The sequence below is a fragment of the Kogia breviceps genome, chromosome 18 (genome assembly GCF_026419965.1).
Source record: "Kogia breviceps isolate mKogBre1 chromosome 18, mKogBre1 haplotype 1, whole genome shotgun sequence".
Taxonomy (NCBI): Eukaryota; Metazoa; Chordata; class Mammalia; order Artiodactyla; family Physeteridae; genus Kogia; species Kogia breviceps.
Window position 1 is genome coordinate 10,860,371 of NC_081327.1, and position 18,425 is coordinate 10,878,795.

At 47.1% G+C, this 18,425-nt stretch overlaps 1 protein-coding gene across 5 annotated transcripts; it reads right to left on the minus strand.

Annotated features, from left to right (window-relative positions):
* Nucleotides 1–2,283: 2,283 nt before the first annotated feature.
* On the minus strand, nucleotides 2,284–17,952 carry LOC131745104 (carcinoembryonic antigen-related cell adhesion molecule 1). 5 transcript variants are annotated; one of them, XM_059045354.2, is made up of 8 exons: nucleotides 17,781–17,952; nucleotides 16,268–16,627; nucleotides 12,448–12,723; nucleotides 11,294–11,572; nucleotides 6,711–6,840; nucleotides 5,941–5,993; nucleotides 5,219–5,250; nucleotides 2,284–4,178 (listed from the first exon to the last, which is right to left on the minus strand). In XM_059045354.2, the coding sequence occupies exons 1-8, from the start codon at nucleotides 17,842–17,844 to the stop codon at nucleotides 4,065–4,067; spliced, it is 1,308 nt and encodes a 435-aa protein (XP_058901337.1). In that variant the 5' UTR covers nucleotides 17,845–17,952; the 3' UTR covers nucleotides 2,284–4,064. The 5 variants fall into 5 exon arrangements, with proteins under 5 accessions (XP_058901337.1, XP_066874777.1, XP_066874779.1 ...); XM_067018676.1 differs by lacking the exon at nucleotides 5,941–5,993; XM_067018678.1 differs by lacking the exon at nucleotides 6,711–6,840 and having other exon boundaries at nucleotides 17,781–17,950.
* Nucleotides 17,953–18,425: the final 473 nt, after the last annotated feature.

Below are 18,425 nucleotides of genomic sequence, written 5' to 3' on the forward strand. Positions count from 1 at the left end.
GTGACATGTTTTTTTTGCCGTCTCTTTTTTTTTTTTTTTTTTTTTTTTAATGAGTGGTATTGTGTTCTTGTCTTACTGGTTGCTTGGCCTGAGGCTTCCAACACTGGAGTTTGTAGGCTGTTGGGGAGAGCTGGGTCTTGGTGCTGAGATGAGGACCTCCGTGAAACCTCACTCTGATGAATATTCCCTGGGCTCTGAGGTTCTCTGTCCAGGGCTTCCAACAGGGAGCTCCTACCACAGGAGCTTCAGCCCAACCCCCAGCTCGTGAATCAAGATCCTGCAAGCTGCAGTGGAGGGGGTGGGGGGTTGGCAAAAAAAAAAAAAAAAAAAAAAAAAAAGAGAGAGAGAGAACAATAGCAAAGTACAAAATAAAATTAGACTAGGAAAGTAACAGATATGTTAGAAAGAATATAAAAATAAAAATATAGAAATATAGATGAATCAACAACCAGAAGGTGTAACAGTACCACAATAGTAAGAAAGAGGAGGAGGGAAAAGAAAAAAAGAAAAAACAAAGGGGGAAAAGGCCTTGGCTGTGGAGGGCGGGACCTAAGCAAGGGTGAGGTTTGGGCAGTGGGCGGGCCTATGCTTAGGACCCATAGGGCTGGAAAAGGCCCTGGGGGCTGTGGGGGTGGGGCTTAGTCTCAACAGAAGCAGCCCGGGCATGCCCCCCACCCCTGGTATCAGAGGGTGGGGGACCTCACCTGGGAGCCCAGCAGGCTTCCTGGGCTTGAGTGGGCAAGGCAGTCGCCCCCTGCTCCTCTCCTGCTCCTCCCAGAGGGCCCCTCCTGCCTGCCTCTCCTGATGTCCCCCATCTCCCTTCTATGCCCCCAAGGACCCATGTGGCCTGGAGAGGGGTTTGGAGGGCAGGAGATCCGCCTGCGAACTCAGCAGGCTCCCCAGGGCCCAAGTAGGAGGGACAAATGCCCTCACTCCTCTCCCGCTCTTCCCGGAGAGTCCCTCCCACCTGCCTCTCCTGATCTCCCCGGCCTCAGGGGTGCTGATCTTGTCTGACCTTCACTTCTCCTCCCCACTTGGTCCCCCTACATCCTACCAGTTCACTCTGGGGTTCCTCCGGTCTCCTTGGGGGTCAGAGTTCCCCACCAGTGGCCGGCAGGCGCCCTAGTTGTGGCGAGATGCTAACTCTGCTAACTTCAGTACTGGAAGCAGTACTTCCAGCAGAGGTGTTGAGGGCCTGGGTTATCTAGGTGTATGGGAATGGAGAGAATGACATAACTGAGAGATGTTAAACAAGGACTCAACAGGCTTCGACGATGTATTGAATCTAGAAAACGAAAGAGCAAGGGCTGAGGAAGCAGTGGCGTCGCTGGGAGGAATGAGTGGCCTGTGGGGGGAAGCCAGTTCAGGTGGGGAGCAATTTCAGAAGGTATTTGGATGTGAGTGTCATGAGTTCTGGGAAGTAGAACGGGCTAGAGATACAGATGAAGGAGCCCCCTGCAGAGAGGTCACGGAAGCTGTGGAAAGAGGGTGGAGTGGAGCGAGACAAGCAGGTCTGCGTAGGAAATCTGACGTCGGGGTGCAATGAACAGGGGGAGCTGGTAGGAGGAGAGTGTCCAGAAGGAAAAAGTTGTGTGTGGTCTCAGATGTTGTAAGGGTGAACAATGTGAGGACAGTGAAAGTACCTTTGAATTGGCCAAGAGATGGGTGCTGATTTTCTGCTGCTTCCGGTGGTCTTGGGAAGGGAGCCACCACTGCAGAGGGCCAGGAGAAACCAGGACATGAGGAAGGAGAAAGACAGCACACGTTTCAATTGCTTGGAAGTGAAGGAAATGAGGTATCAGGTTAATTAAGGAATGAAGGTTATCCAGGTTAGAAGAGCTCTGACCCTCTGAGGGGCAGAAAGAAAGGAACAGGGTACAAGGAGGAGGGAGGGTGCTAGAGAGATTTCTATACCCTGAAGCCGTGGAGACTGTTGGAGTGAAAGCTGTATCGCTGCATCTGATTCACTGGAGCCATCTGCGTGGGAAATGGGACTTGTCCCTAGTAAAGAGGCCAGGAGATCTTCTACTCATGAAATCATCTTTTGTCCCAGAGGAAGACAGGCAGTTTCTTCCAGGCAGGTTGGAGCCGTGGCTTGTCGCTCTAGATAGACTCACTTTGTTAGCAGGTGCGCAAATGAATTTAGCGAATTCTCTGATCACTAGATCAGATACCATGTGGACTTAGAAATAGGCTCATGCTGACTCCCTATTAAGCAATTTCTGTTTCTTCTGCCTGTAAAGAAAACATTGTAGAAAATAATACCAACTGTGAGGCAGTGTGTTGATGCCTGATATATAATTTTATTATAAATATAGAGCAAATTTTACAAATAATTCAGAAGCGGCCTTAGCCAGGCAAAATTAAATTACACAGAATAGCATGGATGAGGGGAGGTATACATAGTCTGTGTCAGGGTTAAAAAACCCTGAAAGAGGTACCTGAGTACAGAGAACTCCCAGCCAACCCTCTTTGAGGGGGCCAGTTCCACACAGCATTAGATCAAGTAATGAATATGGAATAAAACCTTTCTCTCAACAGCCTCAAGGAGGTTCCATCCATGCAGAAGGAGGCTGGGTGGGAAGTAGACGTGCCTCTCCTTCTCCTGCCCTTCTTTTTATGCTGACACATTGGGTCTCATAGACCCCATGGGAGAAAACAAATTTCAGAGGCTTTCACGAAGCCAAGAGCTGAGTTGTAAACCTCCCTTTGTGTCCTAAGAAGCATCGGCACCAGTGCAGCTTTCTAGGTTGTAAACGACGCCAACTGCGTGGGTGGTCGTGTACCCGTCAGGGGCTCCTGGTTCCCAAGAACCAAACACACCTTAGCAGAGGCCAAGGTTTCCTGAGAAGGGGAGCGGGGCAGATGGAACGCGCACAGGCAGAAACACGGAATAGAATGGCGCTGATGGTTGGTCTGAGATGCCTAGAAACTGAGCGAGATCCCTTTCTGGCCATGAATGTAGAAAACTGCTTCTTCTTATCTTCTTTTTGGAGCCCCTGACATAAAAGCCTTGAGGAGCTTCTTCAGAGGGACTTGAGGGGTTTTGGTGGCTTCTTTCACCTAAGGCAGTTAGATTGGCTTACACAGCAAATTAAGTAAACATAACCCCTTTCACATAAACAAACAATTACAAAAATTTAAATGGCGAATGTTTCAGAAGGAAGGAAAAAACCCAATACCCCAAATTGTACATTCTTTAACCATTATTTAAATAATCTCTGCAGGGTAACTTTCTGATTCCTTTCCCAAATCCCAGCTGATTGTCTCTGTTAAGAGCTGATTGTCCTCTAAAGCGATAATCCCTCCATCTCTGAGCATTTCCTTTAATGAGCCCATGAAGTTATTAAGACAGTATGTGCATTTTTTGCAATTTCCATTAGGATTCACTTATAGACTCTGAGAAGTTATTTTCTAGTTTCTTCTAGTAGGTTCTCTGAAGACAGGCTTTCAAAGGTTTAGGTCGTATTCTAGCTAAGTAGTAAGTTGTTTAGCCCTGGTCCTGCAGGTAGACGACCCTGAAAGTGGACAAAGGTATAGAATTTCCCGGTTCAGAATTGGTTATGTATGTGTTTTCCTGTGAATGGTGGGTTCACACCGGGCTTCAGAGAGCAGGAGAAGTTTTTCCTTTTCCTCTCCTTTTCTGGCACATGCATTTCAGTGGATCAAGGACATAATTTCCAGGTTATGGCAAATTCAAGTTAAACTCCAATATGAAAGGACTGGGGTGGGAAGGAATGAGTGTGTTCTGAATAGGCAAGTTTAAAACCAATTTAGGTCAGGAAATGGGGAGGCGTGGAGGTTCTGGCAACTCTCTCCCAAGGTCTGCTTTGCCAAAGTTCAATGACAAGGAAGGTTGGGTTTCCTACAGACCTCCTCCTGGATGTACCTTTTCACCTACTGACACTGAAGGAAAGGACTGTGACCAGGCAGCCTGGAGGAGCCTCATTAGGGGTGAAAGGGTGAGGAAAGACACTATTCCCATTTTCCCCGGATGGCAAAGGGATCTCCTAGGGATGGGGATGAGAAGCTTGGAATAAGTGCAGCGAGCAGGACTGGTTGCGTTACTTATTTTTCACTTCTGAATAAACTGTTTCTGTGGCTGACGGGGAGGCTGAAGTTGGTTTCTTTGATTCCTGGGCATTGAAGTTCAGGGTAGAATATGCAACTTCGTCGATCTGAAAGGAATGAACAGCAGTCAATTAAATCAGTGTCGTAGGCCAGGCCCTCACCTTGTCCAGTGTGATTCAGCACCACATGCTTTCACCACTTTGAAACTTTTAGTTCAGAGAAGTACTTTTATTACCCATTTTCTCTGCTTACTAACATCCTGTTGGATGTTCATTAGAAGAGATAGATTATGGAATGCTACAATGGAGTATGATGATACAACAATGAGAATAAATAAACGACAAAGGCACACAACAATATGAATGAATCTCACAAAACATTTTTGAATCAAAGAAGCCAGACACATGTATACACTGTATTTTTCATTTATGTAAGTGCATAATCAGGTAAAACTAATCTAATGCACTGGAAATAAGGATAGTCATTACTCTTTGGAGGGAACTAACTGGAGCGTTTTGTGTGTGTGTTTGTTGGGGGGGGTTGATTTTTTTTTAATGATTTGGGTGCTGTTTACATAGGTATGTACAACTCATAGAAACTTAAACATTGTTAAAATATACTTATGATTGAAGCATTTTTCAATATAAATGTATATTCTATTGAAGGTTAAGATGAGAAAAATTCAGTACAATTATTAGAAAGTAAAGGAACTAAGACCTCAGATCTATTAGATTGGAAATTATCATTTGATAGTAAGAGCAGGGTCAGATTGGGCAGAAGAGGAAGAATGATCTAGTGCCTTCCTTGAGCTGGGCATTGTGTCAGGTCCTTTACCTTTGTTATGTCATTTAATTCCTTGAACTTCTCTTTGAAGGAGGCAGCATGTCCATTTTTTTTATACATGAAAAAGCGGGGGATCAAAGAGGTTAAGTTACCAGCCTAAGGTCCCAGCCAGGATTCAAGTTCACATCTTGCAATGAGGTAGACTGGTGGGGGTAATACTTCTTTGTTTGTTGCTGAAGTGAGGAACTTTGACCCAAACTTTTGGTCTCACTTTTTGGTCTCACTTTTGTATCTTCAAGAATAACCCATTCTACACAGAGTTATTTCCATGAGAAAAGGAGCCAGTGAAACTGGCTGTGCTTACCTTGTTAGGTGAATTGTCAGAATGACCCTGACCTAGGGAAACAAAGGAGAGTTATCAACCCAAGAAAATGCAGAACTAACTTATGGCCTCAGAACGTGGTGTTCCTAAGCTGTTGTGCTTCTAGCTGAAGGAGGTGGCAGGTGGTGGGAGGGTGGGGTGGGGAGGTGGCCCGGGATTAAGACTTAAGGAATTTGCTTCCCTCAGTCTTGGGTCCAGACCCCAGGGCATTAGACCAAGGAGGGGTGGGGAGAGGCCTCAGTGCACTTCCGAAGATTTCTTCCAGTTCACAAGGCCTGAGTTTTGCCCAGGTGTGTGTCTCAGCAGCAGGCTCCAGCGGCAAGGAGGGGCATTGAGGCCCACAGTACCCAGAGCACCCAAGGCAGGGAAAGTCTCACCAAAGGAGATGCCCGCATCCGTAATAGAGGCAGGAGGGAGAAGGAGGTAGGATGAGGAAATGGCTCCTGGAAACATGTCCATCTCATGGCCTGCTTGGCTTGCCCGGCCTAGGAGGGGCTAGTGTCTCTCCCCCAGCTGTGTCTCAGGGGAATCTTTTGCAGCAGGAAGGGTGTGAGGACCTATGCCAGTTTAAGACTGGGAAACTGAGATTCCCCTCTAATAATTCAGAAGGTAGGGATTCACTTGGAAATCCGGGATTCCCTGGTAGGGCAGGGTGTATAGTAGTGGAACATACAAGCTCTCACTGGGTGAGCAGGTTTACTTACTCTGGTTGTGGTCTGAGGATTTGTGCTCTGTGAGGTCTCGCTGGTCACTTGCCCTAAATAAATATCAGACACTGTGACTACTATTCCCAGCCCCAGGCCCTTTGCTCCTTGAATCAGGAAGGACACGGTCAGCATGATTCCTTGGGGCTCCTCAATGTTCATTATACCTTGGTTGGTCCTCTTCCCTCTGAGGACCTCCTTCTTCAACCTACCTGTCATCCCTTCTAGTGTTTACTCCTCTCCTGCTTACTGGCTGTTCACATTTAGGGCCATTCATGCCAACTGCCTCTGAGCTTATTTCTACCCTGACACCTTTCTCCTTTTATAAATAGATGCTGTTTTTTTCTCACTTTATTTATTGCCCAGGAGGCCTTTGGTTGTCTCTGCTTTTCTCAGGATCTCTTCCTGTCCTGTCCCTCTCTCCTCCTGCTACTCTTGTCGACAGAGCACTGGACTCCCTTCCTCCTGCTTCTCCTTTCATTTCCTCATTAGTTTTCCTTCTTGGACCTTGGCTTCCCTGACTGGGGACAGAGGAACATAATGGACTCTGCTCCCTCTAAACCAGGTGGGGTTGGGAAGAACCACGTCCAAGAGACACGAAGCACGAAGACCAGGGAAGGAGCGACCCACGGGAATTAGAGCCAAGAAGCAGGGCTTTCGGAAGAAAGAGGAGCAGATCCAGGTCCAGAGACAGAGATGAAGGCTCCTTCCCTCTCCCGAGCGTGGCAGTTAGCCTCGGGGAAAGCAGAACGAGAGGAAAGGCATCGTACCCTCCAGTTTTTCTGATGTACAGAAAATACACCAAGGCTGCTATCAGAGCAACCCCAGCCACGACTCCAATCACGATGCCGGCAATAGCACCACCTGAGAGGCCAGAAGAGCTTCCTTCTGTTGAATCAACTGTCATTGAAAGAAAAATGAAGAGTCAATGAAGATGACATTATTTTACAGTGGGGGGTGCTCTGGGAAATAACTCTCAATATGAAATAGAAATAGTCTCGACTTGTTCCTTCACGGAATAAAATTTCTGTGGAAGGTGGCTGGGAGGTGACTAGCCGACTACATTTTTGTAATTTTTTTTCTCTCTGAGTGTATTTCTAGGTTGGTGGTCGGACATGCCTCAATTCCAGTGTGGCCTTTCTGCACTCAGATATTTTTGAAGGCTTTGGAAATGGAAGAAGCGCTGATGGTTATTTTTCTATGTTATAGTTTCCCATCTTTTCATGATTACATCTTTCTCTGGGTGTGGCCCAGGTGTGGCCGCCATGAATATGTGCCTGTTAGGTGTCTTGGTGGGGATTTATGGATGGAAGGCCCTCTGAATTCACTGCCCCTCTGCACAGAGACCACCCTTCACACAGGTTCCCAGCAGGAATATGAAATCAATCCCAATTCTGCGAGAAATGATTTTTTTGTGATGGGTGACTTTAGTTCAAGGACTCCTCACCAGATTTGCAGACACTCTCTTAGAACTGCACTGCAGCCTAAAACTTCCTCCTTCCCTTTCTCCTTCCCAGGGATCCAATATGCATCGTGGTCTGAGGACCCTACCAGGCTCCTCCCACTCCTGCTCCACTTTCCTTCACAGGCATTTTTGCCAATGAATGTCTTGTATGTCTAATCCCATCTGGGCTGCATCTCACGGGGTGAAAACTAACATACTAGATGTGAAACTTTGCACTCAACTCCTTTCTTTCTCTCTTCTATATTTACTCAGTAACATGTTCCTATGGGTCTTGTGTTATGCCTTCCTTCCCCAAATATATAATACCTTTTGCCTCTTTGTTCTTTTTTATTTCAGTTTTCCTCACCATTCAACTCAAAATTGAAAATTAATGCTAATGTTAGCTATTGTTATGATGTACTTACTATGTGCCAGATTCTGTGCTATATATAATATTTCCCATATATCTCATTTAATTCATATAATAACCCTGTCAGATAGACATTATTTCCATTTTACAGATGGAAAATCTGAGGCTTCCAGTAGTGAAAAACCCAAAGTCAAATGGCTAATAATAGGTGGATCTAGAGTTAGGTAGTCCTTGACTCTAGGAGTACCCGATTTCACATAGCCTAATGATAATAGTAGTAATTATAGCAGCTAACATTTTTGGAAAATTTTTCCTTTCTGTGTATTTCACTGTGGGTTTAATTGAATATTACATTAAATCTGAAACAAAACCATGAAGCAGGTACTTTTATTGCAATTTTCAGTTGAGGAATCTGAGGCTCAGAGAAGTCAAGGATCCTGTGCAAGAATTTATAATTGTAAATGCTTACATTAAAAAAGTTGATCTCAAATCAGCAACCTAAATTTACAACTTAAGGGACATGAAAAGCAAAACAAGGAAAAAAAAAAGAACTAAAGCTAGCAGAATGAAGGAAACAATAACAATTAGAATGGAGATAAATAAATTAGAGAATGGAAAAACAGTAGAGAGAATCAATAAAACCAATATTTGGTTCTTCAAAAATATTAACAAAATTGACAAATCTTTAACTAGATTGACTAAGAAAAGAAGATTCAAATTACTAAAATCAGAAATGAATGTGGGAACATTACTACCAATTCTACAAAATATGAGTACTATGAATAATCATTTGGCAACAAATTGGATAACGTCAACAAAATGGACAAATTCCTAGAAACATGAAAGCTACCAAGATGAAATCACAAAGAAATAGAGACTATGAATAGACATATAAAATAAGGAGGTTAAATCAATAAAAAACACTTGACAAAAATCCACTAACCCTTCATGATGAAAACACTCAAACTAGCAAAAGAAGGAAACCACCTCAACATAATAAAGGCTATATATAAAAAATCCACAGATAACATCATCCTGAATGGTGAAAGACTGAAAGTTCTTCCTCTAAGGTCAGGAACAAGACAACAATGCCTGTTTTTTCCACTTCAATTCAGAATAGTATTGGATGTATTAGCCAGAGCAATTAGGCTAATTGCCTAAAAAATAAAGGACATCTAAAAAATAAAGGACATCCAAATTGGAAAAGAAGAGTAAAATTATCTCTGTTTGCAGATAACATGACCTTATATATAGAAAACCATAAAGATCCCCCAGAAAACTGTTAGAACTAATAAACAAATTCATCAAAAAGCTGGAGATTACTAAATCAACATGTAAAAATCAGTTGTTTCGGGACTTCCCTGGTGGCGCAGTGGTTAAGAATCCTCCTGCCAATGCAGGGGACACAGGTTTGAGCCCTGGTCCTGGAAGATCCCATATGCCATGGAGCAACTAAGCCCGTGTGTGCCACAGCTACTGAGCTGTGCTCTCAAGCCAGCAAGCCACAACTACTGAAGCCTGCACGCCTAGAGCCTGTGCTCGCAACAAAAGAAGCCACCGCAATGAGAAGCCCACGCACAGTAATGAAGAGTAGCCCCCCCTCACCACAACTAGAGAAAGCCCATGTGCAGCAACAAAGACCCAACTCAACCAAAAATAAATAAATAAATAAAAGAATAATAAAAAAGAAAAAAAAAGTCTACAAACAATAAATGCTGGATTGAGTGTGGAGAAAAGGGAACCCTCCTACACTGTTGGTGGGAATGTAAATTGGTACAACCACTATGGAGAAGAGTATGGAGGTTCCTTAAAGAACAAAAATAGAGCCACCATATGATCCAGCAATCCCACTCCTGTACATATATTTGGAGAAAACTATAATTCAAAAAGATACATGCACCTCAATGTTCACTGCAGCACTATTTACAATAGCCAAGATATGGAAGCAACCTAAATGTCCATTGACAGAGGAATGGATAAAGAAGATGTTGTACGTATATACACAATGGAATATTACTCAGCTGTAAAAAAAGGAATGAAATAATGCCATTTGCAAAAACATGGATGGACCTCAAGATTCTCATTCCAAGTGAAATAAGTCAGACAGAGAAGGACAAATATGATATGATATCACTCATAAGTGGAATGTAATTTTTAAAAAATGATATAAGTGAACTTATTTACAAAACCAGAACAGATTCACAGATTTCGAAAACAAACCTATGGGGAAACGTCCAGGGGGGAGGGAAAAATTAGGAGCATGGGATTAACATATACACACTACTATATATAAAATAGATAACCAACAAGGACCTACTGTATAACACAGGGAACTCTACTCAATATTCTGTTATAACCTATATGGGAAAAGAATCTGAAAAAGATTGAATATATGAATATGTATAACTGAATCACTTTGCTGTACACCTGAAACTGACACAACATTGTAAATCAACTATACTCCAATAAAAATTTTTTGAAAGATATACAAATGGCCAATAAGCACATGAAAAGATGCTCAACGTCACCAATAATTAGGGGAATGCAAATCAAAACCACAGTGAGATATCACTTCACACCCTTTAGAATGGCTATTTAAAAAAAAAACAAAAACAGAGAACAACAAGTGTTTGCAAGGATGTGGAAAAATTGGAACTTTTGTGCATTGCTGGTGGGAACGTAAATGGTGCAACCACTGCGGAAAATGGTATGTCAGTTCATCAAACAGTTGAACAAAGAATTTGCATTTGACCCAGCAAATCCACTTCTGGGTGTGTGCTCAAAAGACTGAAAGCAGGGATTGAACAGATATTTGTACACCTATGTTCACAGTGGTGTATTCACAATAGCCAAAAGGTGGAAACAATTTAAAAGACAATCAACTTATGAATGATAAACAAAATGTGGTATATACATACAAGGGAATATAATTCAGTCTTTCAAAGGAATGAAATTCAGATATATGCTATAACATGGATGGAGCCTTGAAGACATAATGCTAAGTGAAATAAATCAGACCCAAAAGGATAATTATTATATGATTCCACTTATACAAAATAACTAGAATAGTCAAATTCATAGAGACAAAGAAAGTAGAGTGGTGGTTGCCAGGGTTTGGGTTGGGGGACTGGGGAGTTATTGTTTAATGGGTACAGAGTTTTAGTATGGTAAGGTGAAAAAGTTCTAGATGGATAGTGGTAATGATTGCATGCGAATATGAATGTACTTATTCCTACTGAGCTGCAGTCTTAAAAATGGCTAAAATCATATATCTTATGTCTATTTTACCACATTAAAAATGGTAACAGAAAAAGCAAAACAAAACAAGGAGAATCTTGTGAAAGTCACACTAAAATGCCAAACCCAGGATAAGAAACTTAAGTATATTTGATTTAGAGATTAAGCTCTTATCTATTTTGCTGTTTACTGTAATGGTCTCTTATTTGATATTCTGCCCGCTGTGACCTCTATCCATTTTGCACGCCGTTTGTAGAGTAATCCTCCCGGGAAGATGTAGCATGGGGCGAGTGGTCACTTACATTTCACACCCAGACTGAGGGGGTCACTTCTGCTGGAATTGCCCTGGTTGGAGACCTCACACTGATAATCCCCGGCATCCTCCCTCCTGACAGGGTTGATGGTGAGGGTGCTGTTGTCTGGGGACAGCTTCACCCTCTCTGTGAGCAGTAGACTCTGGCCATTGAAGAACCAGCGTATGGAGATCCCAGTGTCATTTGTGCGGCAGGTCAGGACCACGGTATTCTCATGTTCTGTGACTGTGGTGTTGCTGGCTTCGATGGAGGGCTGTGCCACTGGGTCTGTGGAGAGACAGAGGGGTGACTGGCCGAGAACAGGTCAGGGGCCTGGGGCCGCGCTCCTTCCTCAGAGGTCTCAGCCACCCGTGGGGCCAGTGAGCTCTGTAAAGGTGACCCAGAGGATGGCCCTGACCCTGTGAACAAGGTCGTGGGTCTCTCTTCAGGTGACGATCCACAAGGAGAGGGCCGCAACTCCTCTCTGAAAGCCAGATACCCCAGGATGACCCCTGACCAGTCTCCCTGGACAGCTCTGTAGTATCAGCACCAGGCACGTCTTCCCAGCCCATCTGTCTAGCATCTTCAACATCAAGTGGGACTTTTCATTAACTTTCATTGACCTTTTTCCACAATGTTCTTTGACTTTAAAATAATTCAGGTCCCATTCCTTATACACACTTCCGAGCACACTGGGGAAGGCAGACTTGCCAGCTCTGTGCATCTCTGGGGCCAAGGGAACTTTCCATAAAGCAGGGGAGGCATCTACTTCCTGTTAAATCATTTCTTAGGCTGGCCTAACACAGTCTCCTGGACTGTAGAAGGGTTAAGTATCCCTCTGAGCCAAGGACAGTCTTGTTTTAAAATTCCCCAACAATAACTACCCCTCATTTTCACTCGTCCTGAGTCTGAGACATTAACTTTTTCTCCCATCAGAGGGTGGTGACCCTGAGCCTCTCAAGACAGGAGCAGCTGTTGCCTCCCAGTCTTGGCTCGAGGCTGGGCCTGCCCAGATTTGCCTGGGACAGGAAGTCATGGCCAGCCTGATATCCAGGGGGTGAGGGTCCAGGTACCTGGACCTGAAAGGGATGGGTGTGGTCTGGCCTCTGGCAGTGGAGATTCAGTCGGGCTGCCTGGGGCACATAGGAACAGAGGTTACTCACAGATGACATTCAGGGTGAACGGGTCACTGCGGCTGACACTGACTGGGTTCCGAGTTTCACACATATAGGGTCCTGTGTCATTCCTTGTGACATGGAATAAGGTGAGAGTCCTGTTGTCCTCAGACAGCTCCAGCCTGGTGCTGTTGGGGAGGCTCTGATTGTTGACCCACCACATGTAGGAGGTGTTCTGACTCTCAGGTCCGCATGTTAACACTACGGTGTCCTGCTCCACGGGGCTGGAGTCGTTGCTGGTGATGACGGGTGTGGGTAACACCGCTGTGAAGACAACAGAGAGAACACTGCCGCTTTTACACCTGGATTCCTCCAATAGCATCTTCAATCAGAGCTGGCATTTCTGACCTCTCAGCCAACCTGAGTCCTTAAAGAGTAAGGCAGGTCTTTGTATCACAAGACAAGTGCACGAACATCTGAACTCAGAGAATATAAGGCCACCTGCTCTGTGTCTGAGAGAAAGCACAGACTTCTTCAAGTGTCTGTCATGTATCAAGGTTTGATAGCAGTAACATAGGCCTGGAAATCAGAGACCCCTTGCTTCCTCATTCAGTTTTTTACCGACCAGGTGACAACCTGACTGGCCTTGGGGTGTTCACCTGGAACATGCAGGTCCTGAGACCCTTCAGGCTGCACAGACCTGCATTGCCTGGTGGAGACGTGTTTTCACTGAGTCCTCGATTTCCAAGGTTCCCTAGAGATAGGGAAGGATGGGCCATCCCATAGTCCTTAAACCCCAAGAAGACTGGGCAGAGTGGCCTGGAACTGGGTGTTTGAGCAGAAATAACACACGGGACGACCCAGAGCAAGCCTGGTGGTCAGTCCAGTAATCAGGCTGCAGGGCCATGAGGTGGGGCAGTTCTGCCCAGGTGTTAAAGGTGATTGACAAGACAGCGACCCCATAAGGGCTAGGCGAGTCCAAGGAATGATTAGAAAAGAGTGAGGGGGAGGGACTTTTCCCTGGTGGTCCAGTGGGTAGGACTCTGCGCTCCCAATGCAGGGGGCCCGGCTTCGATCCCTGGTCGGGGAACTAGATCCTGCATGTATGCCCCGACTAAGAGTTCGCATGCCACAACGAAAAGATCCTGCATGCCGCAACTAAGACCCAGCCTAAATAAATAAATAAATAAATATATATTTTTTAAAAGTGAGGGGGACATGCAGGAGCTGGCTGGCTTTGGCAGCAGAACCAATGTCTCTGCCCTTAGTCTTGGGCAGAATTGATCGGGGAGAGGTCTGAGTCTCTGTTTTATAAAGAGAGGAATGACTTAAATTAGTAGAAACGTTCTGTGTTATGTTAAAAACTTTAGGAGAAGAGGTTCCCGTCGCCAATTTCTGTGGACAGTCAGGCACATGGGGAGGAGGCCCACCACTGGCATGTGGCATGTTTTCTTCTCTTTTCTTTTCTTTCTACCTCAGGAAACACAGGTAGAGCTGGATCAAATTTGTCTGAGTTGGGCCAAGTCTAAGTGAAAGGACAGTGGCTTGGGCACCTCATCGTCGGAGAGAGAGCCCTATGATACAGGTGCCATCATGAGGACACACGGGCAACGAAATAGGCAGTAAAGCAGTCAGATGGCACAGGGTCTGTCAGCCCCACCCTGGGAAGGTCTCGGGAACCACTGAGAGGAACGGGAGGCTCACAGAAGCACGAGAATGTGAGTCACAAATCAAAGAGGTGAAGTGAGCCACTGGGGACTGCAGACCTTGTCTTTCTGCCTTTGACTCCCTGGTTGAATCACGTAGGGCTTAGATTCAGGGGTTGCGTAACCCTGTTACGTGGTGTGTTCCACCTGTTGGCATCCTGGAGGGAAAGAGCCCTGGACCAGGGCAAAGTGGGAGCTCATTCTCCTGGTGACCTGGGGAAACTGGCTCGTGTTGGACCCTCGCAGAGGCTGCTGCTCCCACTGATGTCTGTGTCCTTTACTATTGCCCGGGAGGGTGGGCCTGGCCACAGGTGTTAGCAGGATGGGAACAGGGCAGTCAGCCATTTGCGGGTGTATTTGTGGAAGGCTTAAGGGTAGGGGAGCTGTGCAGAGCAGGGCCAGTCCCGGCTGGAAAGAAGGAGGAGGAAGATGAGAGACGTGGAAGCAGCAGAGAGAGCAAAAAATGTCCATTTACAAGTGACTTCAAAGTGGGGGTTACGAGTGCCTTCAAAGATCAAAGATCCAAGAGCCCCACTGCTGCCCAGAGGCAGGACCCCTGCAGCCCTGGAAAACCCTCCCATGGCCGAGCGGCCCCACAGTCACCGTGAGACCTGGCTCCCAACGTGCTTTAGGGGCGGGTGGTCAGAGGATGGAACATGGGTCCCATTCCTGGAGAGACAGGCAATAGGTGTGGCCAGTACCTCCTAGGATTCTGCATCCAGATTCCAGTGCCTGAAGAGATTACAGGTCATTCATTCATTCTTATTCCTTCCATCCTTCCTTCCTCAAAGAAAGGTTGAGAGTTTACCTGTTGGGCCCTGTGCTGGTTGCAGGTGTAGGTTGGAGAGTGAGGAAACCGAGTCCTTTCCATGTTATTCCAGCGGGAGTGACACCCAGCACGTTAGGAAACAAACAAATAAATGCTTTCCCATCCGGCGCAAGGAGCTTGTGCATCGGCTACCCGAAGAGGGAAGGCCTGGACATTCCTGTCACTGACTATGATCATCGATGCAGGTAATTTAGTTCTAGAGTGAACAGGATTAATTTTCCATGTCCTTTCACTTTCCGTGCCAGAGTCTCCCTCTGAGCTGGGGATGCCCAAGAAGAAAGGATCTGAACCAACAGCTGGTTTCTGGGTCCAAAGATGCACAGCGAGTTCCCCGGGATGGAGGAGAGGAGGGGGCTGTTATCTTGGCATGACTCTGATTGGCCAGTCATGGTCTGTGTGACTCTGATTCAGTGAGTGTGACCCCCCGTTAACTCAGTTTCTCCTCATTAAAATAGAAAAAATGGTAAACTGTCTCAGGATTGCCATGCTGCCTGTGTATTAAGCTTACATCATTAATAATTAACTGACCTAAAGCTGAGCATAGAGGAGCTGCCCATAAAACCTGCATCTACTGTTAGTTGCATCCACAGGAGAGGGCTCCCTGGGCTGTGCCCCGGTGGTCAAGGAGCTGCCAGGAGCATCTTCTCTCCTCTGTTCCTCCCTAAGGATGCTGACCTTCCTCTGGAGTCTCCTTAGTCCCCCAGGTGGTCGGCTAATAACCTGGGGATCTAGCCCGTCTTGCTCTCCACGCTGAGTCTCAGGTGAAGGCCCAGACTCCACCCCTGCTCCAATGTGGCTCTTGGGGCTGAGCCCTGGCTGGTGACCAGCTCTGAAGCCTTGGGACTCAGGCAGCTGGGAAATCATCGCTCCCAGTCAACCCCGTCCAGGAGGCTAAAACCCAACAGTGGCAAGTGTTCTCCGGGGTCACTGGAGGCGAGAGCTGAGAAGCTGGGCAGGGGCTTCCCGGGGCTGAGCTTCTCTGGGGGGGGTCCCAGGGGGCCCTCTGGCCAGTCCCATACTGAGTCCTACAGCATCATGGGCACAGGGAGGGGCCCAGGGGGTTGAACTGAGGCTGATCTCCCTCTGCTGTGTTACTCCCATCAGCCTGGTCCTTCTTTCTGCACAGAATGTCTTCGGGGTCCGGATTCTGCGAAAGAATTCTGATCCTTTGAAGTCTGTCTCCACCGTGTGTGTGTCCTGCACTAAATGTTCAAACCCCAACCTGGGATGTAATACAGAGGGGGATGGAGACACAGTCCAGGCCTGTCAGTCCTCTGCGTGTGAATAGGATTCACCCCACCCAACACCCAGAGGTCAGAGAGGAATCACTCACGGTATACACGGAGTTGTCCAGTTACACTTTCAATCTGTAAATCATTCTTTGTAATGAGCAGGGTGTAGTATCCTGTGTCATTCTGGGTGACGTCCTGGAACAGCAGGAATCCATTGGGGTATATTGTCTCTCGACCGCTGTGTGCAGGCCCAGTGGCATTTGTATGAATGTCTATTCTACACGATGCAATTAGTTGGCTGCTCTCTACCCTTTCTCCTCTGTACCAGCCGTAGCCTAGAAGATCCCTTGTCACATTGTGGACAACTAGAAGAACATCCATGCCTTCTGCAGCATTGAAGGGCACCACTTCAATAGTGACTTGCGCAGTGGTGGGCAGGTTCCAGAAGGTTACGAGTGAGACTAGGAGGGAAGAGAGAGAAATTAACATTCTGACCTATGTGTTGGGATGGGAAAATGGGGCCCTGGGTCCTGAGCAGGTCTCTTCATCCCTCAGCCTTGGTGTGTGTTTTTGTAGTGTGTGTGTGTGTGTGTGTGAGTGTGTATATGTGTGTGTGTGTGCGTGTGTGTTTGCTACTGGTTCAGGGTCAGCAGCATGACCCCCATTACTTCAGCCCCTCGGAGCTTGGTATTGCCTCGGTTTCCCCAGGTGTCCCCCTGGCTCACTTCCTTGCTGCCCTCACACGCTTGCTCACTCAGGGGCCTGTTGGGAGCTGCCCTCCGTGACACCTGCTCCAAAGACCCTCCGTCTTCACTGTCTGACCTTTCCCTGCTCCGTTTCCTTCATGACACTTGTCAGCACCTGACAGCACATTCTAGATCTCTTTGCTTGTCTGTCTTCCTCCCCATAGAGTGTGAGCTCTGGGACGGCAGGGACTTGTCTGATCCTGGTTGTAATCCAGGGCCTGGACCAGGCTCCAAATACCTGGTGAGGAAGGAATGAGTGTTCCCAGGGCCTCCACCGCCTGGTGTTTTTTATTTATTTATTTATTTTTTGCGGTACGCGGGCCTCTCACTGCTGTGGCCTCTCCCGTTGCGGAGCACAGGCTCCGGACGCGCAGGCTCAGCGGCCATGGCTCACGGGCCCAGCCGCTCCGCGGCACGTGGGATCTTCCTGGACCGGGGCACGAACCCGCGTCCCCTGCATCGGCAGGCGGACTCTCAACCACTGCGCCACCAGGGAAGCCCTACCGCCTGGTGTTTGTCAATTTCTAAGGGTGGTGGGTAAGGACAGTGTTTAGCTTCCTGGTTGCATTTTTTTCTGGATTGACACCCTGACATAAATTGTTATTGTCACCAGTTTTGAAAAATTACTGCTCAGTGATGAATAATTTGGAAAACGTACAGTAATTGAGGTTTTCCTGCCCCTCACCAATCCCAGTTCATTGAGCTTTTCCTGTTGCTCAGTCCCCCCCCTCCCCTGCTCCCATGTCCTCTCCCCTCAGGTCCAAACAGAAGCCCTCTGGCCCCTCACAGAGCCCTGTCTCCCCCAGAGACCTCAGCCAGTCTCTGTTCTCCCACCTCTGCCCACAGCCTGAAAATTGTCCCCTCTCACCTGCCAGCAGGAGCCCGTTCCAGGGGATGCACCCTCTGCGGGCATGGGCTAAGGGGGGCTCCATGGTGTCTGCTGTCTGCTGTGTCCCTCCCTCTGTGAGAAGAGCTCCAGCTCCCGAAACGCTCACAAGCACTGCTGTCTGATGTGTGAGCTCTGCTGTCCTTCCTCCCTCTGTGCTGGGCCTCCTCCTGGGGCAGGAGCATTTGGCTGGGTCACATGGGCCGGGGGCGGGGTCTGTGCCCAGAACCCTCCCTCTCCCTCCCCTCTCATTCCCACCTGCCTAGTGCCCTTCTCCCCCTTCCCTTTCTGTTTACAATCCATTTCCCTGTGAACCGCTGCTCTTCCTGCCTTTTCCAGCTTGACTTCTTAGCCTAGAAACACACACACACACACAATTTGCCGTTGGTTGGGAGGAAGCACAGCCCTGGAGCTCAGTGACCTGGGCATTTCCCACAGTTCGCAGTTGGGGTGCACAGTCAGCCTCTCCCCCACAGCCTCCGCTTCCCCTTCTGGGTTTTCGCAGGAGCCCTGCGGCTACATCACGAACCCTTCCTTGTCACAGGAATGTCACCCACACTGTGCATTGGAATCACTGTGGAACTTTATAAAGACTGTGAATGCACAGATGACACCTTAGAAATGCTG